Source organism: Apiospora phragmitis (genome assembly GCF_038363925.1).
Source record: "Apiospora phragmitis strain CBS 135458 chromosome Unknown utg000007l:1.0-2108841.0:1.0-2111359.0, whole genome shotgun sequence".
In the NCBI taxonomy this organism is placed as follows: Eukaryota; Fungi; Ascomycota; class Sordariomycetes; order Amphisphaeriales; family Apiosporaceae; genus Apiospora; species Apiospora phragmitis.
This window is the reverse complement of record NW_027117405.1, coordinates 1,176,354-1,199,536: the sequence shown is the minus strand read 5'-3', so window position 1 is coordinate 1,199,536 and position 23,183 is coordinate 1,176,354. Positions and strand designations below refer to the sequence as shown.

General features: G+C 52.6%; 8 protein-coding genes across 8 annotated transcripts; 4 read left to right on the top strand and 4 right to left on the bottom strand.

Moving 5' to 3' along the window:
- Positions 1 to 1,432: 1,432 nt before the first annotated feature.
- On the bottom strand, positions 1,433 to 3,279 carry PG994_007338 (Casein kinase I). The gene is made up of 3 exons (XM_066858747.1): positions 3,176 to 3,279; positions 1,817 to 2,973; positions 1,433 to 1,669 (listed from the first exon to the last, which is right to left on the bottom strand). Exons 1-3 carry the CDS (start codon positions 3,185 to 3,187, stop codon positions 1,606 to 1,608), a joined length of 1,233 nt encoding a protein of 410 aa, XP_066715689.1. The 5' UTR covers positions 3,188 to 3,279; the 3' UTR covers positions 1,433 to 1,605.
- Positions 3,280 to 7,976: 4,697 nt separating this feature from the next.
- PG994_007337 (uncharacterized protein) lies at positions 7,977 to 8,757 on the top strand (the record flags this gene model as incomplete). The annotated part of the gene is made up of 3 exons (XM_066858746.1): positions 7,977 to 8,025; positions 8,273 to 8,523; positions 8,626 to 8,757. 3 exons carry the CDS (start codon positions 7,977 to 7,979, stop codon positions 8,755 to 8,757), a joined length of 432 nt encoding a protein of 143 aa, XP_066715688.1.
- Positions 8,758 to 8,977: 220 nt separating this feature from the next.
- On the bottom strand, positions 8,978 to 10,899 carry PG994_007336 (Mitochondrial chaperone BCS1; the record flags this gene model as incomplete). The annotated part of the gene is made up of 3 exons (XM_066858745.1): positions 8,978 to 9,164; positions 9,208 to 10,239; positions 10,325 to 10,899. The coding sequence occupies 3 exons, from the start codon at positions 10,897 to 10,899 to the stop codon at positions 8,978 to 8,980; spliced, it is 1,794 nt and encodes a 597-aa protein (XP_066715687.1).
- Positions 10,900 to 12,046: 1,147 nt separating this feature from the next.
- PG994_007335 (Mpv17/PMP22 family protein) lies at positions 12,047 to 12,872 on the bottom strand (the record flags this gene model as incomplete). Its single annotated transcript, XM_066858744.1, has 2 exons — positions 12,047 to 12,593; positions 12,697 to 12,872. 2 exons carry the CDS (start codon positions 12,870 to 12,872, stop codon positions 12,047 to 12,049), a joined length of 723 nt encoding a protein of 240 aa, XP_066715686.1.
- An 857-nt stretch (positions 12,873 to 13,729) lies between these two features.
- On the bottom strand, positions 13,730 to 14,837 carry PG994_007334 (uncharacterized protein; the record flags this gene model as incomplete). Its single annotated transcript, XM_066858743.1, has 3 exons — positions 13,730 to 13,891; positions 13,961 to 14,488; positions 14,556 to 14,837. 3 exons carry the CDS (start codon positions 14,835 to 14,837, stop codon positions 13,730 to 13,732), a joined length of 972 nt encoding a protein of 323 aa, XP_066715685.1.
- Positions 14,838 to 15,398: 561 nt separating this feature from the next.
- Positions 15,399 to 17,499, top strand: PG994_007333 (signal recognition particle- alpha subunit- N-terminal-domain-containing protein; the record flags this gene model as incomplete). The annotated part of the gene is made up of 3 exons (XM_066858742.1): positions 15,399 to 15,635; positions 15,689 to 17,185; positions 17,254 to 17,499. 3 exons carry the CDS (start codon positions 15,399 to 15,401, stop codon positions 17,497 to 17,499), a joined length of 1,980 nt encoding a protein of 659 aa, XP_066715684.1.
- Positions 17,500 to 18,430: 931 nt separating this feature from the next.
- On the top strand, positions 18,431 to 19,643 carry PG994_007332 (carbohydrate esterase family 3 protein; the record flags this gene model as incomplete). Its single annotated transcript, XM_066858741.1, has 4 exons — positions 18,431 to 18,533; positions 18,599 to 18,718; positions 18,798 to 18,901; positions 19,008 to 19,643. The coding sequence occupies 4 exons, from the start codon at positions 18,431 to 18,433 to the stop codon at positions 19,641 to 19,643; spliced, it is 963 nt and encodes a 320-aa protein (XP_066715683.1).
- Positions 19,644 to 20,502: 859 nt separating this feature from the next.
- Positions 20,503 to 22,706, top strand: PG994_007331 (uncharacterized protein; the record flags this gene model as incomplete). Its single annotated transcript, XM_066858740.1, has 2 exons — positions 20,503 to 21,087; positions 21,168 to 22,706. The coding sequence occupies 2 exons, from the start codon at positions 20,503 to 20,505 to the stop codon at positions 22,704 to 22,706; spliced, it is 2,124 nt and encodes a 707-aa protein (XP_066715682.1).
- Between the last annotated feature and the right edge of the window lie 477 nt (positions 22,707 to 23,183).

The following is a 23,183-nucleotide window of genomic DNA, read 5'->3' as shown; positions in this document are numbered from 1 at the left end:
ACACGGTAGTAAAGAGTGGAAGAATGCGATGATCACTTCATTCAGCTCAGCCCGCCTAACTGTATGTACGTAGGGAGGTAACCCAGCCTCGAGGTCGGTTTCTTGAGATGGAAAGTACCCACCAATGACAAGGTGCGGGGCAATATAAACAGGTTACACTAGTGGGTGGTAAGCATAAGGCATAAACGTCACAAGTCTCGCCCTCGACCTGCCCGCCTGACCTCGTGCACCATGTACAGCCACAGACGAGAAATGTCGCTGAGTCAAGCAGTTTGGGAACGCCTTTCAGGGGCGTCTCTTGATCATGGAAACCTCGAGTCGAGACCTCAACACGTGTAACCAATCCACAGCAGTAGCTACAATCACATCGATTTACATACGTGTACATGCACGGAGAATCAATCATGAGAGAAGCGAAATCAATTTCTGAGAACTAGGTAGCGTGTATCGTTGCCGGTCTTCCATACGATCGAGACAAGCCTGCGGCACATGCGTGAACTGCACCCAGCGTTCGACTGACGTCCTGAACTAGATCAGATCGTCATTAGAAGTCGGCGCAGGTGAGTAACTCCGGTGTTGCGCAAAGCCAAGTCTCTGATCCATCCCCTGACATCTTCTGAACCATAGCAGGTCCATTTCCACCACGGCCAAACTAAGATCATTGACGGCTTGCATGCTATGCTGCAGGCTAAGAGTACCGGCGTACGTTCGAAGTGTAGATGTCGCCTTGACCCATGTGGAGTACATCGATGCCCGTCAACCAAAGGGTCCCAGCCGTTGCCGGAGAGTCGTAAAGAATGGGAAGTCGAACGTTCGGGTGTCCACCGTGTCTGTGATGCCATATCCTCCGCTGCAGATTAAGCAGCCTACCCGGCGGTAGGCTCGCTGTGGGGGAAGAACCGAATTGAAGAAAACACGAAACTTTGATCAAGGAAAAAGAAAGAAACCAAAACCGAATCCATATCACTTGAGCTTAACGCATCGCAACGATATCCTGGGACCCCCACGAAGAGTGAACTTGTTTACGTCGGGGTTTCCACAGGCGAACCCCAGGACTGCTTCGTGCCGAAATTCCAGAAACGATAGGTGCTGGTAACAGATCGTGTGTTCTGCTGATCGACATCCCGACCAATTCAGGATGCCGGACATGCCGTTCAGACATACGCCAAGAAGTTCCAGAACGAGACAAAGGCTGTTATCGGTGTTGCCATCGATACAGGTCTGTCGAGTCGGGAATTCTGGCATGTCCGAGCCAGGGAATGCAATCATAAACCAGGGGATTCATCGCAGAACGGTAGGAAAAAGCAATGTATGTGATATGAAAGGAGTGTCCGCTGCTTGGTAACGCATGGCGGTACGTTCCGGTGTCAGATGGCAATGAGTGTAGTAGTGGGGATTGTCGGAAAGCAGGTCGACAACCGCTGCTTGTCTCCCAAACTTGCGTAACATCTCAAGCCCAAGATCACCATGGGAACGGCGGGAGGTGCCAAAAGAAACAGATATTCGGCATGAGCTTGCCAAACGCTAGTACAGTGGCCCCCGCTTTTACGCACAATGCACAAGACGGAGAGAGTCGGAGAGGGGCGTGCCAGTCACGAGATCGAATCATTTCGGGCGGTACGAGCCGTATCCGGAGCCAGTGCCTTGACCTTTAGAAGCTGATCGCAGCCTGTTACCGCAAACTGAAGTGTCAGCCATCAATGTCAGCAATTCCTTCGGCCAGCAGCGGTTCATCAAAGCACACCAAGGCGAAGGAAAAGATGATTCCTTACGAGGAAACTCTTGAGGCTATGGGCTGGGCACGCAAGACACTCACATCCTATCGCTTCCACCGACGGCACGGTTGGTTTCCGGAGTGTCAACGCCTGGGGCGCCGCGCTCAAGCACCTTACGGCGAGAGCCAGGGATGGCACCGGGCTTGACAGCAGAAGAGGGCTGGCCAGCCGTGGCCGCGTTGGTGCGCGAGGCACGAGCCTTCTCCTCATCATCCCCACCAGCGGGCGCACCGGCAGCCTGAGCAATGGCCTGGGCGTTCTTCTGGTACTTGTAGACAGTCCAATCAAAGACGTAGTCGTACTGGAAGCCCTCGCGGACGAAGAGATCACGGAAGATCTTGCGGAGGTAGCTGTAGTCGGGCTTGTCGTCGAAGCGGAGCGATCGTGTGTAGTTGAGGTAGATGGCGAACTCGTTGGGGAAGCCACGGCAAAGAACCTCGGTCGGCGTGGTCATCTTCTTCTCCATGATGCGGTCGTACTTCTGCTTCTTAGTAGCAGCCTTCAGACCCTGCCAAGGGAGAGCCGCGGCAGAAGTAAAGCATAACATATCCCAAAGATTCCATATCGTCGCGACGAGATTGCTCTGTCGAACCAAATTAGCTTTGCATAGGTGAGAAATGTGGAGTAAATACGTACCGACACCCAAGTGAGTGTTGATGGAGGCATAGCGGGCCGTGCCAGTCAGGTTCTTGTTCTCACGGTAAGGGATGTGGAAATGAGTCTTGGGGTCTCGGTACTTCTTGGCCAGACCAAAGTCAATGACGTTGACCTGGTTGCCGCGCTTGCCAATGCCCATCAAAAAGTTGTCGGGCTTGATGTCACGGTGGATGAAGGATTTGGCGTGGATGTACTCGATTCGGGAAATGAGCTGATCGGCAAGCAGCAACACGGTCTTCAGTGAGAACTTGCGGTTGCAGAAGTTGAAGAGATCCTCCAGACTGGGACCCAACAAGTCGAGGACCATAGCATTGTAATCACACTCGGTGCCGAACCAGCGGACGAAAGGAATACCGACGCCGCCAGCGAGCGACTTGTAGACACGGGCCTCATACTCAAGCTGCGGGTGCTTGGCCTTGACGCTCTCGAGCTTGATGGCAATCTCCTCGCCCGAGATAATGTTGGTACCGAGGTAAATATCACCGAACGAACCGGAACCGATCTTACGACCGATGCGGTACTTGTTACCGACGCGAAGATCCTATGAAATAGTGAGCCAATGGTTAGGGTAACAAGTATCGTGCAGGAGTCGTGTTCGTCTGGGTGACTAGAACTCCTCGGTTCTGTCAAGCCTGGTGGAAGGTCGTCTTTGGCGAGCCAAAGCCGACCAAGCAACCAACGAGCAAAACACCGCACTTTTCGGACAGGCACTACACCAAAAATGCCCGCTAAAAAAAACTTACCATTGTGGTCATCGTATCGGAAGCTGTGCAGCTACTGCAGTGTGTGCGAGTGGCTGTAGCGGGAGGATTGTCGTGGAGGAGATGCTCTCAGGCAAGGCTCCGTTGTGTGGTGTTGTTCTGCTGCAGGACAGAAAAGGGTGTCAGTAGGGTAAATTGAGAAGACGGTATCCAGAGGGATGGCAAATGTTGTTGACCCGAGGGGGAGAGAGAGAGAGAGTTGGTGTGTACTCTGGTTGAGAGGGAAGGGTAAATAAAAGTGATGGTGTTGATGGCACCATAAACGATGTGCAGTAGATGAAGTAGGAGATGATCAATGCAGCCTGATGCCTTGAAAAAAACCAAGGAATAAGCGGCACCGACCGTGGGCACCAACTGGGTGGGTGAATGAAGGGACTGGGCGATGCAGAGGAGAGTGGAAGGATAGGACAAATGACAACTTACCCGTCGATTCCACAAGAAGATACAGAATTGATCAGACGACTCTGCTCTGGTGAGATACTAGAGATTAAGATGATTGTGAGAGTGGTAAAAGAGACAAAGGACGCGGCCGTCAAATGTCAGTAAACTCGGTCGGCGGACTCCTCCTGAAGTGGTGGAGAAGAAGGAATGGATTGAATTGCTGAGAGGGATCGGAAGAAGTAGAATTGGGAATGAATGACGGGAAAGGCAAAGCAGCCGTGGGTGGGCAGATATGGGGGGGGCAGTGGCAGTAGGTAGCTCCCTCTTCCCTTCTTGTGACACACCGCAAGTGAAAGGAGCCCAAAAGCGCCCTCTCAATGCCCAGTCAATGCTCGGCCAGGGCTCTACTTTCCATAAAAGAGTGGGGCATGTCGCCAGACAACACTGCTAAGCACTGGGCTTGCAGTAGGAACAATCGATGTGCTCCTATTTGATTCAACTCACTTGGCCCTATTACTGATCTCAATGTCATGCAAAACGAACAGTACCTACGTTTTATATATGACGTTGTTCTGAGGTGTGTCTGGTACGGGCATCTGAATCAAATCCCTTTCAGATGACATTGCTGTCCGGCGAGGCAGCAAATTGTGGGCAAGTCAGGCTCCCGCGGCTAAGCAGGGCCCGGTTTGTCACTCAGAGCTGCATCGTGCAGTGAGCTGGCTCAGCGGCCAGGGCGCAAATACCTACCTAGGCAATCACCGTCGTAAAAGAAACCGGTTCGCTTTCACCATGGTTTACCGTACACGTAGAACAGCCAATTGCCGGATATCTCAATATTAAGCTGAAGCTGAAGTCTTCTTAAACGAGTCTATATTATTTTCAATAGTGCCTAGGCGTTGACGTACCATAAATTTCACGTCGATTCGATATGCGAGGTTATTTGAGAAAAGGTTCTTTCAGTGTAGTACAGCTGGCTCGTGCGTGAGAAATATGTACATGTCTCCAGCCTGGTTTCCTGCCAGACGGTAATTGTACGTTGGCAGCCAAACCCCCCCTTGGATTTGGACGGTTTCGTCAGTCATTTGTTGAGAAACCCCGCGAGTGGAATCTACACACACACGCACACACACGTATGCACGCAAGATGGTGGCCAAACATTACATACAGCAAAGCAAACAGCAAGGCCACTCACGTATCGGGCGTTGGACATCCCTGACGTGACTGAGCCGGGATCTCGTGTACCCCGGTCTTCCAGAAACGAGATACCTCTGCCCTTGGGTGGGACAAGCCTCCTTCATTTGGTACCTGCTGAGGGCTTAAGGCCCGGCCTAATGTTTCTAACCTACTTGCTGAAAGGAAAAGGGGGTATCCCATAAAAGAAGAAAAACTGCGGCTGGTGCCGTTGATGCAAGCTGAGTCAGCCCTTGCGAAGGTGATATGGCCTCATTACTCGGTAAAGACGATCTATGTCATTATTGGGTAGGTACGTATCCATAGTATTCCCATGATATCTTGTTGACTATTCCATAACTGACTGGTTTAATGATTGCCACATCCAAGCTGCAACCATTGGGCCTCACACAACACACTCAATTTGACTCTCGCGCCCAAGAGCAACTTTCCGGTTTCCACGGCGCATCAGCTTTAGGCACCCGTCCCATCTTCAACGGAAACGGATTATCAACACGAGGCGAAAGTCAGCAAGTGCTGACAATAGCCAGGCTGGAAAGGCGTCGGTCAAAGAACTTGCTAGGGCGCGCCTTGGATATGCCTGCTTAGTACGATACCGTGCTTACCTACTTACTTACAGAGGCAGGTATGTACATACTGTACCTGTATGCAAAGATCAAAACATAGGCCCGTTCATTTTCATTCTGGAAGCTTTGTTCGCGCACCGGAGCAGCCTAGGACCATGCCCAAATCGTATGTTGGCTGGTTGGCGGTGCCGTCTCCGGGGGAAACTTGAGCCTAATGCGCAATCTACACCATTGATCCCAGTTTGTCAGGCCTTGGGCGCGCTCGGGGGAAATATCTTCACGGCCCACGGGTGGTTAATCTAGCTGGTCTCTTCCCTGGATGACGCCACGCACCCGAGTCATGCCTCATCTGATGCGCGTTCCAGATGCGGCTCAACGAACAATTTTGAAGCAGGATATCCGGCACATTGGTCCGTCCCATAAGCCAAGAGTAGTGCATAGTAGAGCAGATAGGAGCAGATAGGAGGCGGCTGATTCTCGAGGACCCGAGGTTAGATACATAAGTGCGCATCGCACCGCACTGCCAGGCATTGGCGCGATCTGCAACAAGGTATGAGATATTCATGTAGGGGTCAATGTAACGTGCTTGCCCAAGGTTCGGTTACCCGACCAGAAACGACTATACATTCTGCTAGGAATGGAAGTCATATTACATCCCAAGCGGTAACCGAGCTGCCCTCTGTTTACTCTGCAGCAAGCTTATGCTGCTACGACAGCAAGAGTGGTTTTGTCGCAGACTGTTGTCAGCAAATCTAATGGTGCACAACCGGGCATTCGTCTGGGCAGTATCTTGAGTTTCGGCCAGGACACACGGCATGCGTGGCTTTCGAACACCGCAGCGACGAGACTGCTTGTTGCTACTACTCCTGTCGCTACCCCTCTTTCCGAAATCCAGTATCGTCCTTTGCATTCCCGAGCTGCCCGCCCAGGTACGGCCTGCCAAAAATAGTATCCGACTGGGGTGCTGCATTAAGTGCGAACGGTTATCGGCACACACAAGTTATGTATACTAATTCCTACCGTAAACCCCGGCTGCGGTTCCCTTCTTAATCGAATACCGCATTCGGCTATCTATTGTCGAACAAAGCACGCTGGACGTGGAAAATCATGCTTTCGGGCCAACGGTCGGGCAGGAAGCCGCAAAAAGATCAATTGATCGTCAAGGGTAATTTGCAATTCTGCAAGACAAGAGGCGGTGAAATGGTGTACCCATCGTCCCTCCAGCAGCTCATTCGTTGTCTCTTCGCCTCTCGACTTGCTTTTACTTGGTCGCGCGTGTATTAATTCCCTCATCCATCGCGTTATTTCCTCCGCAAATGCATCAGGCGACCTGGCGTCGTACGGGTCGCTTCTTTCTACTTATGCCTCTACCGATGATATTTCCACATTTCTCCCATGTGGTACTTTAATATGTGCCTCAAGTCAGAGAGGCATGTGGCGGTCGCCCGAGAGGGGAATAAAGTTGCACCACTTGACGGCCTAGAACACGTTCACGCCGATCTTTCCTATTCCTGCCCACCCCGTGGAAACCAGCGACCGCCGGGCTGGGTAACCCTCCTTTCTCCCTTTTGCAGCTAACGAAGAACCACAAGGGATCGCGATTCGGTGATTTTATTCCGCCATGGTCCATAAGTAAACACGACCTATCTACATAGTCAAAATTTCCCGAGGCATATGGAGGCACTGTTGAGGCTCCTATGTACTGAAAGATCTTGAAATGCCGTTGTAGGAGCGATCACTGCATACCTCAATAATATAATCGCCAAGCCGTGAGATGGGTTCATGTGCCACTTCTAGTTGGAGGAATGTTGTCTCTGACACGGCAGATGATGCCAAAGTAGGTAGGTGCCGCAAGAAGATAGTGGCAGCAATAGATAGCTGGCCCATCAAATTCGATTACCAGCCCTTGCCTGCTTGTCCACATAGGAGCTCCCAGAGCATAGAGTCGCCGTGTTCACGCCACGGTCCTTGAAGCCAGCGTCATTTGGGCTGTAAAGCGGATCGCTCCTCCTAAATCACGGCTAAGGCGCCCGAATGGAGATTCAAAGGGCTGGACGGGTGAGCTACGGCACCGGTGACGGAAGACAGGGGAGGGGAGGGCGGAAGGTGAAGAATGAAGTTGTGGTTATCTATAAGTATAGCATAGGCCTACGCCTGCCGGTATGTGGATTTGCAACACCTGTACCGGAAACGAACAAAGGAATGAGGCCACAAAATTGTTCGATAAGCAGGACAAAGGAAGTTATCGTTAGGACTCGTCAACAAAGACTTCCTCCCTTCGACCCCGGGTGACAAAACAAACACTAGAAGTCCAGATCGATGGCCGAGATTCATTCGAGGCAGATTATTCGTTCTCTCCTGAATATAAACCAGAGCGATACATGAGGTAGTCAATGGTCGCCATTTCTGTAAAGCTTGACTAGGTATTAAGGGGTATGGCAATGCATCTCACAATAATCTCACGCTCCGAGATCAGTAAGCCTGATTTCTCGGGTACGACCAGGGGTAAGTCGAGTATAAGTCATTGGCACCTCTGCTCGTCCAGCAAGCTTACTTGTATAATCTAGGTTGTTGGAGACAGGCAACTTCTCGGACGTAAAGTTAGAATGCGGGGATAAGACCTGGAGTCTTCACAAAGCCATAATATGCAGCCGTTGTGTATGGTTCCGCAGGGCCCTGACCGGCAGCTACAAGGTACTTCAAAGGTCTTCCAAACACGACGATAAAGGGGACAGGGGAACGTTGCAGTCAAGACAGTTTATCGCTAACCAGTCATTTTGCGTATATAGGAAGCCCAGACAAACATAGTGACTCTGACTGCATTTACCCCCGAGCAGATTGAGATGCTGGTATGCTACTTATACACTGGAAGTTCGTCATTGCAATCTCTATATCCTTCCTCATACCCCTTCCCCTGTGCGTCATCTAACAAACCTCGCAGACCTCAATATCTCATCCGAGACCGCAACCCATGAGCTGTTGAAGTTACTCGTCGACTTTGTGGTCGTGGCCGACTACTTCCTCCTTGGCGACGATTGCCATGCTGCTGTGCTGGAGCGCCTGAGGTCATGCCTGAGTGGAGGCGGCACCCGGAGGCGATGGCCCGAGTTCGTCGAAGCCGTAGAATACGCTTACGGCTTGGAGTTGGCCGACAGCGAGACGCCCAGACTCATGGACGCGCGGAAGGTCCTGGTAAGAGACTCTGATTCTAGCACTCACCCGTCTTCTCAAATTTGCCTTTTAAAGTACCTTGACTTTAGAAGAATGCCCGGACTAATAGCCATTGACGTCTAGGTTGGTTGGTATAACGAAAAGCATGGGACAGCTCGGAAGAAGATTGGCCCTGGGGCCTTCTTGTTTCTAAGCCAGGTGCCGCAGTTTGCGCTTGATGTGTTGCTGGCGAGAGATCGGGATGAGGATGAGTAATTCTATTCTTCAGTAATTATTGGAGGTAGTACCAGTATGATATGCCCTTTATTGTTTATTTTCACATAGCCATGGTGTTGGGTGACTAGCGACGGGATAACTGGCAAAAGAAGAATTACATGTAGCAGTAAATACGGATTATCTGCCATGGGGATATCTACATACATGTACTGAACGCTACGGGGCCCAAGTTTTCCGGGAATAAACCAAAAATGAGATCCTAGCCCTTCTTCTCGGACTCTACCTTCGAGTCTCTGGAATCAGAGCTGTCAGACTGGTCGCCGTTCGAACCCTCACTAGACAAGACCACAACCTCCCCAATGTCCGAGCTGTTGTTGCTCGAGTCGTTTCTGTCATCATCCTTTGCAGCCGCTGTGTCGTCCGTCTTTTCGCTTTCTCCAGTCGTGCTATTCTTTTCGTTGTCCTCCGAAGCATTGTCACTAGCCTTACCGCCAACCTGCTTCTTTTCTGCCTCCTCCTTCTCCTCTTTCTTCTTCTCCAGCAGCCTTCTCTGCCGCTTCCTTCATCTTCTTCTCCTCCCTGAGCCTGGTTTCCTCATCGACCCACACCCGCAACCCCTCGACCGCGCCCTGCGGCGAGTCGCGGTGCTGCAGCAGGTACTCCTGCACCTGAGCGGGCGTGGCCTTCCGATCCAGCGCGGGCGCCGCGCCGAACCGGTCGGCCAGCGCCAGGAGCTCCGCCAACGCCGTCGGCCGCGCCTCCGTGTGGTCCGACGCGTACATGCGGACGAACATCTGCCGCGCCGCCGCGGCCCCGATGAGGCCCAGGTAGATCTTCTTGTCGATGCGCCCGGGCCGCGTCAGCGCCTCGTCCAGCCCGGCCTCGCGGTTCGTCATCATCAGCACGATGCGGCCCTGCTGCGCCACCACGCCGTCCAGCACGTTCAGGAGCCCCGAGAGCGTGCAGTCGGACTTCTTTCCCGCGGTCTGCGCCTCTGAGACTTCCATCGTCTTCTTCTTCTCCTTCTCCTCTTTCTTCTTGTTGCCGCCGCTGTTGCTGTTGCCGCCGCTGTTGGCTGAGTCGGCCGATTTACGCTTCAGGCCCACGGCGTCGATGTCCTCGATGAGCACGATGCACTGCGCGGGCAGCTCCGCGAAGAGGGCTACGAGTTCACGGTCATTCTCAATGCTCGAAAGATCCACCACCATGAGCTCGAGGCTGAAGTGCCCGGCGATTGCAAAGGAGAGTGACGATTTGCCCGTCCCTGGAGGCCCGTGAAGAAGGTAGCCCCGTCGGTATGGAATACCACGTTTGTGGTAGAAGTCTCTCGTTTCAGGTTTCAGATAGTGGGTGATGTCGGCTATCAAGTCGTCTTTGAATTGCTCGTCGAAGTGAATCGTCTCGAGAGGACGAGGCGATCGAAGCACCTGTGTGTCCCAACCAATAGCATGCGTGTTGGTTTGGATCATCACATGGTCTTCCGTATTGGATTTTGCAAACTGCTTGCACTCGTCCAGAAACCTGTAGAGGAGCATAACATTCAGTGCTTACCAACTTGCATAGTACTAGGAGACAGAAAGCGACAGTAAAGTCTTCCTATACTTACTTTTTGATTGGGTCAACCGATCTGGAGATACATGTGATGAGCAAGGGCTCACGGCCTGTCGGCGCATCAGTCGACCGGTCAAAAAAGAGGCTACTCAGAGATATGGCGACTTTAGAATGTCGCTGAACCATGATAAGTGTCCCTTCGAACCTAAAATAGTTTATATCAAACGTGGGCAGGTATTTGATAGCGATTTGCTGGTGGCTCGGTCTATCATCACGGACTGCCATGTACCACAAGGGGGCCGCGGTGTTGCTATTCGACTGTGCCAGAAGCGAGCGTGTCTGCTTGCGCTCCAGCACGTGGGCACCGAGCCAGTTGATAACCTCGCGGTTCAACTTATCGGAGCCGTTGATGGTTACAGATGAAGTCAAGAAATGGCCCAGGTACCTCCTCAAGTCCATAAGAAGTCCAAATACGGACGCGAGGCCAGTCTTCAAAGCGCCGATCACAGCGAGAGATGCTGTAAGGGTATTGATGTCTGTCCTGACCCAGCGGCGGAAGAAGTCGACAAGTACTCTGAAGTATGCAATCCCGCGTGAGGGTACTGACGGAGCCGAAGCAGCTTCTGGCATGGCTGCTTCTGATGTTGATGGTAGAGGTAAAGTTGAGTTTGCTTGTATTTTTATGCCTTCGGTTTATCTCGTGGTGCTGGTATATCGTGAGAATGGCAATCTGTTGGCTTTGCAAGCTTGATATGTGTAAGAGAGGATGCCACGGTTCGGGACCTTTCCAAATTTATATGCCCACAACAGTGCGTCAACCCCTTATCATCGTTTCGTTGCCCTTTTCACCAACATCAAGCTTCTTTATTGAAAACATGATGCTCAGAGTATGTTTTGTTTGTAGAGGCTTGATTTTATCGTGCTGTAGAGGAGTTCCTTGCGTATGCCATAAAGGATGATAATAGCTAGTATCACCTAGCAAACTAGAAGGCAGGCAATAGTCACGTTAGCAAGTTTATTAGAGCCAGCATGGTAACCAGTACCCTTGACTGATGACAAAAAGTGCGCTAATTCTGTTAGAAGCCAAGTTTGCAGAGTGTTGGTCAGATAGTTGGGTGACAAAAAAGATCGATGTTTGGGCATATATTTGCCCCTGTTCTGGTGACTGGATTCTGCTAGGATGATGTAGCAAAGTAACTGACAGAACATTTCCTTCCACTGATTTACCTGAGTAGGTGCACAGTGGAAACCAACCCGAAGAGGATGGGACTGCCTGTAATTGAGGATTATTTCCGAGTAAAGAAGAGGTGGGCGTCGTACTGACGTACAAGGGACTTTACTCAACTCTGAGACGGTGGATATTCAAGCTAAAGTGTGTTAATGAGGAATTGCTAGATATGTTATGTTTATACTGCGCTTCTGGTGAGAGCTCAGGACTATGTTGCCGAGTACATCTGGAAGTCCCCAATGGCTGACCTCTCAGAATCCATGAGTATCTTTGCGATTGCGATTTAGTAAACATAAGCAAAACCAAGACTTTAGGTATTCTCCGGCATGGTAAAATGATATGAAATGCTTTCCCTGCTTTTCTATGTGGCGCGCCGAATCCCCCCCTTCCCATCTATCCGTTCCCTGAACCCTGAGGTGTTTTCCCACCAAAGATCCCATTACGAGGCAGCCATATAGATGTGCGCCGCACTATCCATACCACCATATCCCATTAGAATTGACATGTTCGACTGTGTTGCGAAGAGGAGCCCCACCCCTAGGCGCAGGCTCACTTAGCAGCCCGGAGACTCATGTAGATACCCCAGGCCACACCAGCCAGACCACCGACCAAGTTGCGGCCCTCGATGCTCTTGACGAAGGCGAAGTTGATGATGCTCACCGCAGGCCAGAGCCGCCACCCGGCCGTGACGATGCTCCAGAACTCGGCCTGGCTGGTCTGGACGACGGCGTCCCAGCTCACGCGGCCGTACTGGACCCGCTTGGCCGTGGCTGTGGCCTCGAGCCTGAAGAGGAGGCTGGCCAGGTACATGGCGCTCGTGTCGGGGGTGCTGAGCGGGGTGCCCAGGGGCCGCTCCATGGCGGCCTGGACCGAGTGGATGTACAGGCTGAACAGGTAGGTGTTGCCGAAGGCGCCCAGGGTCTGGTCCAGCACCGTCTTGGCCAGCGTGTTGGCCACGTTGAGCTTGGGCTCGACGAGCTGGCCCTGGCGCTCCTCCTGCTCGAGGGCCTTCTCGTCGTTGGCAGCTGCCGAGGCCACGGCCGCCTTGGTGGGCGACATGTGGTAGGCCGGGAAGCTGGACTCGAGGAACTCTTGCCTATATTCAAGCGTCAGCAGCAGCACCAGGTGTGGCCCGTCTCTACCCGGCAGAATAATCTATGATGTTACGTAAGTGTGAAAAAGAAGAAGAAGGAACTCACCACATGAAGTTGGGCGGCGTGCTAATGATGGCGTAGAAAACGAACTGGAAGACGGGCACCCAGTCTATGACCAACGACACTTCATTCCGATATGCCGAGAGAGCCTGTGCGAGCAGGTTTGAAGTCGCAGCGAGGATAGCAGACTGGACCGTCGCGTTGACGATTGGGGGTGCCATGGCTTGCTTGTTCGGAGAATTTGTCCTATAAAATCTCCTGTAGGTGTTTCTACTCGAGCGACCGACTACCGTTCTCTACTTCGTGTAGTATAGACTCTAGGTAGGAAGTGAGAATAGTACTCTAATGGTATATTTCAGTCCAGGGCTCGCTGTTATCCGGATAGCAAGGTCGCGGCCGAGACAGGAGTTGACCTTGAGACAAACGGCCCAACGACAAAGATACCAACAATGCAAACTTTGACACGATCTGAAACTCGATGATATAATCAAAGGCCAGCTGTCATCAGTTCTAGAATATGAAGTATGAACGACAGAATTCTGCTCCAGAATATGTACGGGATACTCCTAGAAGTAAGGTAACTTTTATGCAAGATCTACGTAACCTAAGGCAAAGGAATTAAGAAGATATAGGTTAATAGATCGGGTAGTGGGGGTTGGGGAAAGCTGGCAACAGCGGAGCTTGGAGAAGTAACCAATTGAATGACGCCATCCACTTCGGGTTCGTAGGGAGCAGGTTTCCGTCCGCCTAAGATAGGTACGGATTGGACTCAACTGCAGCACCAGCTATGCATAGGTACATGTAGGTATGGTATGTATGGCAACAGCACGGGTGTAAATACATCAATATGGTTAAATAAATATTAGAAGAATCTATTTTCATTGAGTCTCATTGGAGAATATTGCCTCTTTACTTCCTTACATCGAGTCTGCCCATACCAACGCCGGACTCGACCATCACCGGGAATTATCTTCTGGTCAAAAACAACCCCTGGATTCCATCCAGCCATCTACCGAACACCAAGTCCAGTTTTTAAGCATCGCCTATCCGTGCCCGAACTCCATAACTACAAACGCCCTTAAGCCCTAGTCAAGAGGAACATGAAGACGAACTGGATAACAAACGAATACGTGAAAAGGAACTGGGTGCGTTGCGCCCTCCTCGAACGCGAATCCGTCTGCATCGTCGACCGCGGGTCTCCAGCTGTCTCAGGAAGCAGCACGTATTTCAAAGATCGCATCTACCCTCGTATGTCAGTAGTCATCCTTGCGTAATAGTAACATTGTGGGCCCGATGTGAGGTCACCTACCAGGAAGAATGCGTTTGCAAACCAAGTGTAGCCGAAGACGGTCCAGCCTATAAAGCCACCTGTTCCCTTGCCACCGTTCACCATTTCGGCCACAGCTACCGTAATGATGACGGCAACGAATTTGTAGCCAGAGTACGCCACGAGGTCGAGAAGCTGCGATTCGTTCGATATGCTCAAGAAGTAGCACGATAGCTTCAACAGCATAATGTCCATGAGGACCACAACACCGGCTGTCGATGCTGTGTAGCCAAGCAGCTCAGGCTGGAACTGACCCCGGAGGCCGGCTAGTAGCGTCGAAAGGAGGACATAAGTGACCAGAGCCATGACCGGAATGTACATATCCGGGCTGTTGATGTCGTCCCGTGGCGGCAGATACCAACCTTCTTGCCCATTTGGGCCCATAGTTTGTTTGCGAGACCAAGGCTTATGTCGGAAAGGGAAGAGCACCAGGAACACTTTGTTGGCGACGTAGAAGTTGGAGACATTGAAGTAGTGCTTCAGCGCGGAGAAGTTGACCCATCGGTTGACCTGTATTTCCCAGTCAGCATTCATTGCCCAGTGCTGTGAGCAGTATATATAAAGACCGTATACTTACGTTCTGCTCCAAATATTCCTGGCCGTGTTTAAAAGCGTTCTGGCCCATCTGCGCGGCGATCTGCGTCGTGGGGTCACTCATGAAGTTGCCGTACTGCCCGAACGTGTTGCTACCGGGATGGCCAGGCGTGGGCTGGCCCTGCTGATAGGGGTTGCCATAGTTGTTGGACTGGGGTTGCGACCCGGGAGGCGGCGGCGGCGACCTGAGTTGGGGTACTGTCGAGACGTGTTGCGGAACCGGATGGTGAAGTGGTGGAGAGTTTCCGTAGTTTTGGTGCTGCATTTTGGAGGTTGATCGCGAATCGGAGTCGATTTCCAAGCGCGGGCGTCAAAGTAGGATTCAAGCGAGTGTCGAAAGGGAATATAAGTAGCCGGCGTCGTCGGAGGATCGAAGGGGAGGGCGAGTGTGGTGAGAAAAAGAATAGCTTCCAACTTCCAGGATAGGAGCTCTTGTCTTGGGAGGCTTGGGATCGCGAAAGGTGTTTTCTAATTGATTGGAAGTGCTCTTACAGCAGCCTTTCTCCGAAACCACCACACGCATACGTACCCCTGCAGGCAGCTGTTAATTGGTTTTGGGGGGATATGTGGCTTCAACTGCTGTGGCGTAGGCCCCAAATTGGAGCTTTTTAGCGCATGTGTCAATTGAGAATCGATTCAATACACTCCCCACGCCCCCCCGAAAGCGCTGTGGCTTGTGCTCTTATTTGCATCATCTATCATCCATCTGTCCCCATTGCTACCTCATCGTGCGTCGCGTGGCTGAGCCTTCGAGCTCGAACTCTTCCGGACTTCTACTTTTCTTCAGTTTGGTAGCATATCTCGCTACAAGTTGCGTGCCGATAGTATGCTGGACACGTTCGAGATCCTGACCACCTCGGGTGTGGTCCTCTGGTCCCGGTCGTATGCGCAAGTCAGCCCCTCTATAATTAACAACTTCATCACCGATGTCTTCATCGAGGAGAAAGGCGGCGCAATTGCCGGTGCGAAGAACAACCAGTCGGCTGCCCAGAACCCGCCATACAAGGCTGATCAACATACGCTGAAGTGGACTTTTGTAAAGGAACTCGGTATCATCTTCGTTGTACGTATTGCACACATGACATCTCTTTCTTTGTCTGACACATGTCTTAATAGGCTGTATACCGGTCGCTTCTTCACCTCTCGTGGGTTGACAAACTTGTCGATAATCTGAAGACTATCTTCGTCGACCTCTATGGCGACCAACTCAAAAAACCCAATACGACTCTTGTGCATTGCCACAAATTTGACGGATACTTCGATCAGCAGTTGAGGGAACTGGAATCGACTACGGCTACGAAAGGTGCTCCGGCGCCTACCTTTACTCTGGAAACGGACGAGAGTATATCGGGCAACCTTGGCGACGAACCACCCCTTCCTCCGGGCTTGAAGCATCGCAACGCTAAGGCCCAAGATGTCGCACACGATCTCCCCTCTACCGTTGAGTCTACGCCGATCGCCACCCCGACGAGCTCCCGGCCCTCGACTCCGGGTGACCATCTAGTAGTTGGAAAAGGCGGGCCCATGAGCAAGATGTCGCGACGCGCGCGCAAGATGCAGAAGGGCCCTTCTGCCCCTATGTCATCGGGTGATGAGTCTTCCGTCAGGAAAAAGAAGGCGCCCAAGAAAGGTAGGAAGTGGGATGCAGATGGCTTTGCCGACGAGGAGGATGACGTACAACTGGACTACTCGGCCGCCCCGAACTCCATCACGAGCGATAGCGAAGCCGAAGGGCGTACCACAGCCGTTGATTCTGTGGACACATCGACGTGGGGTACCAAGACATCCAAGGGCCAATTCGTGCTTAGAGACCTGGATGACGAAGTGCATGATATACTGGCTTCCGCTCAGTCCAAAACCTCCACTACTTCCAATTCCGGGCTAGTTGGATCCGGGCTGAACACCATCAACAGCCTGTTTCGCAATGTTGTCGGCGGCAAGACCCTGACTAAAGAGGATCTCGCCAAGCCAATGGACGGTATGAAGGAACATCTGATCAAGAAGAACGTAGCCCCCGAGGCAGCAGTACGACTTCGCGACAGTGTTGAGAAGGAATTACTGGGTGTAAAGACCGGAAGTTTTGAGTCTATCGATACCCGCATCAAGAAGGCCATGGAGGTGTGCTTGACCAAGATGCTCACACCTACCTCCTCTCTCGATCTCCTCCGCGATATCGAGCTGGTTACTAGGCCTTCGGGATTCTCCAGCCAGAAAGCGCGTCCCTACGTCATGTCCATTGTTGGCGTGAACGGTGTCGGCAAGTCTACGAATCTGTCCAAGATTTGCTACTTCTTGTTACAAAACAAAATGAAGGTGCTCGTCGTTGCTGGAGACACGTTCCGATCTGGAGCCGTGGAGCAGCTCAAGGTACATGTACGTAACCTGAAGGAGCTCACGGAACGCGAGGGCGGCCAGGTTGCGATCTTTGAGAAAGGCTACGGAGGCGATGCAGCCACGGTGGCGCGAGATGCTGTCCGCTCGGCTACAAGCGAAGGGTACGACGTCGTGCTCATTGACACGGCGGGTCGACGACACAATGACCAGAGGTTGATGTCCAATTTGGAGAAGTTTGCCAAGCTGGCCAATCCGGACAAGATTCTCATGGTTGGCGAGGTGAGCATAAAGATATACGAGCTACCCCTATTTCTGTGGGATTGTAATGACTAACCGGTACCCCACAGGCTTTGGTTGGAAACGACTCGGTTGCGCAAGCACGTAACTTTAACGCCTCGTTCGGGCAGGGTAGGTCACTGGACGGATTCATAATATCGAAATGCGATACCGTGGGCGACATGGTGGGCACGCTCGTCAGCATCGTGCACGCGACCAACGTGCCGGTGCTGTTTGTGGGGGTTGGGCAGCACTATTCGGATATCCGGAACTTCTCTGTCAGGTGGGCAGTGGAAAAGCTACTGAATAGTTCTTAGTCGTCTCGCCCTTGCGATATTATATGCATGCCGACGCTACCAAATAGCAGTCGGTCACCTCTCGACTCCTCAGCAAGCGAGCGTGCACTCTGATGACGTTTTTTCGACTACAACTAGATATGGAAATCAGGCGATTAATTACTATGAAGTATGATTTATGAACAGAACACGCAGTCATGTTTGAACAGGTTTTGTTGGTATATATTGCTTACTCGTATTGTTTGACGTGGCAGTTTTGCTTGAATTCCAGCTGTATGTAGCCCAAGTCTTGGCTGGCTAAGGTTTAAGGACCCTGAAAATGGTGAAGGACGGAAGGGGTGCCGATCTCATCTCAACCCCAGACCCGCCTAAAGCTACGCTACGCTATCCGTTGACCCATCTTCCCCAGAACTGACTTCAATGTTCATTTTTGAAAGAACTTCATATGTATTGGAAGTGGTTCTCTTATCGTCTTTTTCATGCTAATCTGCCCAGAACCTATGCTACTCATCCACCCTGATAGCAAGTCATTAGCCTGCCTGAAGATGTATCCCCTATCGGATTGTTGCCATCAAATGAAGGGACGTTACACATTACGTAAGAAGCTTAAACTGGCGGCAACCAGGGGAGCCATGCCCGGGAAGCTTGCCGCCCGCTTGCCCTCTAATACTTCTGTGACGCGCGTTCGACATATTCATTCAGTCTTCTTATACCCCTGAGCCTCTCTGCACCCAATCTGGTGGATTCCATGTGCTAGCAACACACTGTAACCGTACAGCACCGTACTGCCGTCGTCCCTCAACGATTTGGTTTGTTGCGACCCAGCAATACAAGTTACGTTAATTCGATTATCAGCCGGGTTCCATTCATTGTTGCCTATCGGGCAGTGTGTGCTCTTCTTTGTCTATTTGCGGAAAACCCGGCTTCAACGACGTAGCATGCTCTTGACGACATGCCATTCCTTTCGCGATTTGCCTCGGTGGTGTCGTGGTGGAGACAGCTGCCCAGCATCTACAAATTAATATCAGTTACTCTGGCTGTGGTGTTCCTACTCGGTAAGTTCTATATATGTATATATATATACTTTCCACGAACCCGCATGCTAATCATAAGCGAGCAGCCAGCGGTCTTCAATCTGGCACAGTAGACGTCAATCAACAATGGAGCAGCCTAGTGCGAGGTGTTGGAGGACACGGCTCTCTCGGCGGCGGCATTCCCATCCGTATCATGTACATCGGCGGTTTGTCACATCAAGTTCTAACTACATATTGACTATAACGATATGCATATTTGTGCCTGGACTAATTACTTGTCGACAGCTTCCATGACGCTTGGAGAGCACTCCGAAGGCGAGAGAGGATACCGACAACAGATCCGGGATTGGATTGCTTCTAAAGGGAATCCAGTGAACTGCGTTGGAGCTGTACGTTTCTTCTTCCAATCACTCACCCAAGACCCGAATCCCGGTGCTCTTGTTCACTTGTTACCGAGAGTCCATTCCCGTTAACATGTTTACTTACTTCTATTAGAACCGCTTCGGCGATTTCAAGGATAACGACGTGCAAGCCTGGGGAGCCCAGCCAATCAAGCCCACGCTGGACCGGGCGCGCGAGATCGTGCCCGCGGTGCAGCCGAACCTGATCCTGATCAACGCGGGCTCGTCGGACTGCTTCCAGGAGGGCGCCTGGGGCTCGTCCAACGTGCTGAACCACATGCGCGACCTGGTCGAGTTCCTGCTCGAGGCGTCGCCGCGCGCCACGGTCATCATGAGCACGGTCATCATGAGCCCGTGGCCCAACGTCGATCGCTGCGTGCGCAGCGCCAACGCGCAGATCCGCCAGGTGAGCCGCGACCTCGCGCGCGAGGGGAGGCCCGTCCTCCTCGCCGAGATGCACCGCGACCAGGGGGGCGCGCCGGGCCGCGTCGTCGACCTGCCGGAGATGGGGCCGGACAACATGCACCCCACCACCGAGGGCTACTTCGTCATGGGAGACATCTTCAAGGAGGCCATCGTCGAGGCCGACCGGAAGGGGTGGCTGCAGAGGCCGGTGCCCAACGGCGTCCCGGAGGACGGGAATGCGGAGAGGATGGCCGAGGGGAAGCAGGAGGACCAGTTGACGGAGAGGGGCGAGCGTGCGCATTCTAGGAGATGGAGGAGGTCATGATAGCCTAAAGGCATTGTTGTTGTTGCTACATCGAATATGTCAACCTTGTCATCATATATACCAATTTGGTTCGTTCCACATCAATCACTCAACACCATGATCTGCTATCATTTGCGGCTGGACACTTCAGGCTTCTAGGTTCTATCATCACATGAAAGTGCTGATCAAGCATTGCATCAGCCGCATACATCCACCGCGAATATATCAAACATATGGTGGAGTTACGAGGCAGCCGGGCAGAACGCTACCCTCCTTCGAAGAAGGGATACATGTTCTGGAATGCTGCGGCGGGATTGGTCGTCTCTAGTTGAGTCCCCTAGAAATATTGGGCTTGGCGCAAGACAGCTGGGGTTTTATGGCTGTGCCCAACAAGCAAAAGCCCCCTTGTGGTCATTATGTTTTCAGCTCATGCAACTAGCTTCCAAATCGGCCATTCTCGGTCGGGAAGTGCGTCGATATGTATGCAGCCACACTCAGCTGCAGACCACCTATCCATCCCCGTCCGCGTTATCATGTACCCCAGCTTCGATAGGCGTTCTCGTCCACTGCGGAAGCATGACAACAATCAGAGGGAGGGAGGTAAGCCAAGACACGGAGCTGGCTGGAACGGGTCGATGCCCTTCAGCTCAGAGGACTATAACTCAAGCTTTGCGCCACCATGTTTCTGAGATCTTTTCTGAACTGTCAGCAAAAGTCCCTACATACCTACTTACATATCGTGGCTTGAAGAAGTGACTCTCTCTTTTTCTTGCTCAACATGGCGGCTCCAGTTATGCAAAGCCCTGTGTCGCTGCCAGCAGCAACTGGCAATCCACATCACTCTATACAAGATTGTATTAGTCCAAGTTCAGGGGGGATCATGTTTTCTTCGCCTACTCCTCCTCCTGCCGCCACGATTCCGAGGGCGAACAATTTTGCGATTCGACGTCGACCGGTGTCTGTTACTGCCCATGTCTATAAACCAGCAGTCCAGCAGCAGCCTGCTTCCTTATTGCCGCCGCCGCCTTCAGCAAAGACCGCAACGCCGGCGGAGAACAGCGCAGCCCACAATGGCAGCAACACTGTGACTACTACGGACTCGTTTACTAACAATATCGCTACCTCTCCAATGGCACTGGGACCACAAGCGAGTATTAGTAACGTTGACGTTGCTGTTGCTACTACTACTCCATTACCGCCGCAGAGTCCGAGCGGTGCAAACATGTACTTCCCTCTACCTCCGGGCCCACCACCGCCGCCGCCGCCGCAAACTCCCACTGCCAGTCCCTCAACGTCGAATCAACCAAGGAATGAGCGCTCACAGCAGCAGCAACAACAGAGTATGATGTATTTCCCGCCGCCTCCCGGGCAGAGCGCTGCGCCGAACCTCTCCCCGGACGGCTCTTCCTCACCCAGCAGTCCAACAACAGCCCCTTCTTCCTCCACAATACCCCCTTACAACCCAGTCTACGCCACAACGCAACTTCCCTATCCTCAACCCCAACAGAACGGCAGCAGCAACAGCGGCGACACCACCATGCCTAGTCTGGCCCCGCCGCGGCCCCTAGCTTCGGCCTGAGTATGAACGGTCCCACGATCCCGCTCATCAACTCGCGGCCCAGTAACAACAACTTCAGGCGAATATCCAAGTACATCAACAAGGAGTCGGCCAAGAAGGCGTACAGAACCGGCCTCGAGTACGTGGCCAAGACGGGCGAATGGGTGGACAAGGTGGCGCAGCCCGCCATGCCCTTGCTCGCGGTCACTAACCCGGACATCGCTGCGGCGTACCAGTTACAGCAGGCGCTGAGGCCGGGAGTGCCACAACAACAACAGCAACAACAACTTGGAGCCGCAGGTGCCAGTAGTGGTGGTGATAGTAGTAGTAATGGTAATGGTGGGCTTGCGGCCGTCGGTGGGTTAGCGGCAGTGGGACTTGCGGGCTACGCCATGTTGCAAGCCATTGGTGGTGATGGCTCCATGGAGGGTTCAAGCGGCGGATTCGACACCTTTACGCAGATGCTGGCGGGTGCGACACAACAGCAGACGGAGCCAGACCTGTCTGCACTACTTCAGGGGGCCGCGACTGGGCAGCAACCCGACCTAGTTTCGGCCATACTACAACAACAGCAGCAGCAGCAGCAATCTAGCGATCTGACCACGTCTATACTGGGCAGTCTGATCGGGGGTGGTGCGCAAGGGGACCAGACGGACCCCTCGCAGCAGATCATGAACGCCATACAGCAGCAATCGGCCGCATCGACGCAGGCCCTGCTGTCGACGATGCAGAACAACCCCTCAACGACTCAAGGGCAGCCTGATTTCGCGTCCCAGATGCTCAGCGTACTAAGCCAGCAGCAACAGCAACAGCAACAGCCCCAAGCCCAAGCCGACATCCTGGCGGCGACCATGAAGCAACAGGCAGCGTCTACCCAGGCGCTTTTATCGGCCATACAGGCGGCTTCAACTACTGGCCAAGACTACGGATCTCAAGCTTTCGCATCCATCTTGCAGCAGCAGCAGCAGTCTGCTAATACACAAGCTTTCTTGTCTACACTACAACAACAGCAGCAACCTCAGACACGACAGCAGCCGGAACAACAGGTGAATCCTACGGTTTCGGGAGCGCAACAGAGCTCGATGCTATCGTCACAGGAGCAAGCCGCCTACGAGGAACAGCTCCTTAATGCCGCTTTGCAGCAGCAGCAGCAGCAGTACGGAGAATCTAGCTTTGCTAGCACTCCAGCGACCCAGCCAGGCGAAGCGGCTAGCCATACGACTTTCCAACCGGCAACAAACCTCCCACAAGCAGATTATACGGGTGCATCACAGAATCCATACTTTCCCAACCTTTCCTATGGCGGCCCCTCGGGGCCACCTCAGTACCAACAGTCTTTTATTCCTCAGCAGACTGGTGTGCCAAACCCCAATCAGTACACTGGGCCTACGAACAACAAATACCCGGTAATACCTCAACCTTATCCCCAGGCCCAACAGCACACTCAACAGGGACCATCTGCACCCAGTCCCGCTACTCAAGCAGCCAGTAACGCAGCTGCTCCATCACCACCGCTTCAGCAATAGATCCCGATATTAGGACAGCCAATATCCCAGGAATGGCCCAACAATCAATAGTCAGGTCGATTCATGGGCACACTCTTTCCGCCCAAGTCGCACCTCCTCCCAATTACGTATCTTTCTGGCTAACGCTGGGGAATGTGACGTGTGCAGCGGTGCGGGTGTGCAGTGAGGACTGACTTGTACAAGACTGCAGGCGCTGGTTGCAGCTCATTGATTCGGGTTGGGCGAGGAAGTCACGAGGGTTACTAATCTTGATTCATACCTACCTTATCTGGCGTGGCTTCTCCCTTCAGTGTGACAAAACCGAACCGAGTTCTTGCCTCGAGTATGTGTATAAGGTAGATGCTCTACACGCAACTTCCCTCCTTGAGCAGCTGCCGGCTGCATCAATGCGGGTAAAGATGACAACTGCTGAAACTACCCTCTCCATGGCCATCTCTCGCCAAAAACTCCTACTTTACCTTCGATCTCTCTTCTCCC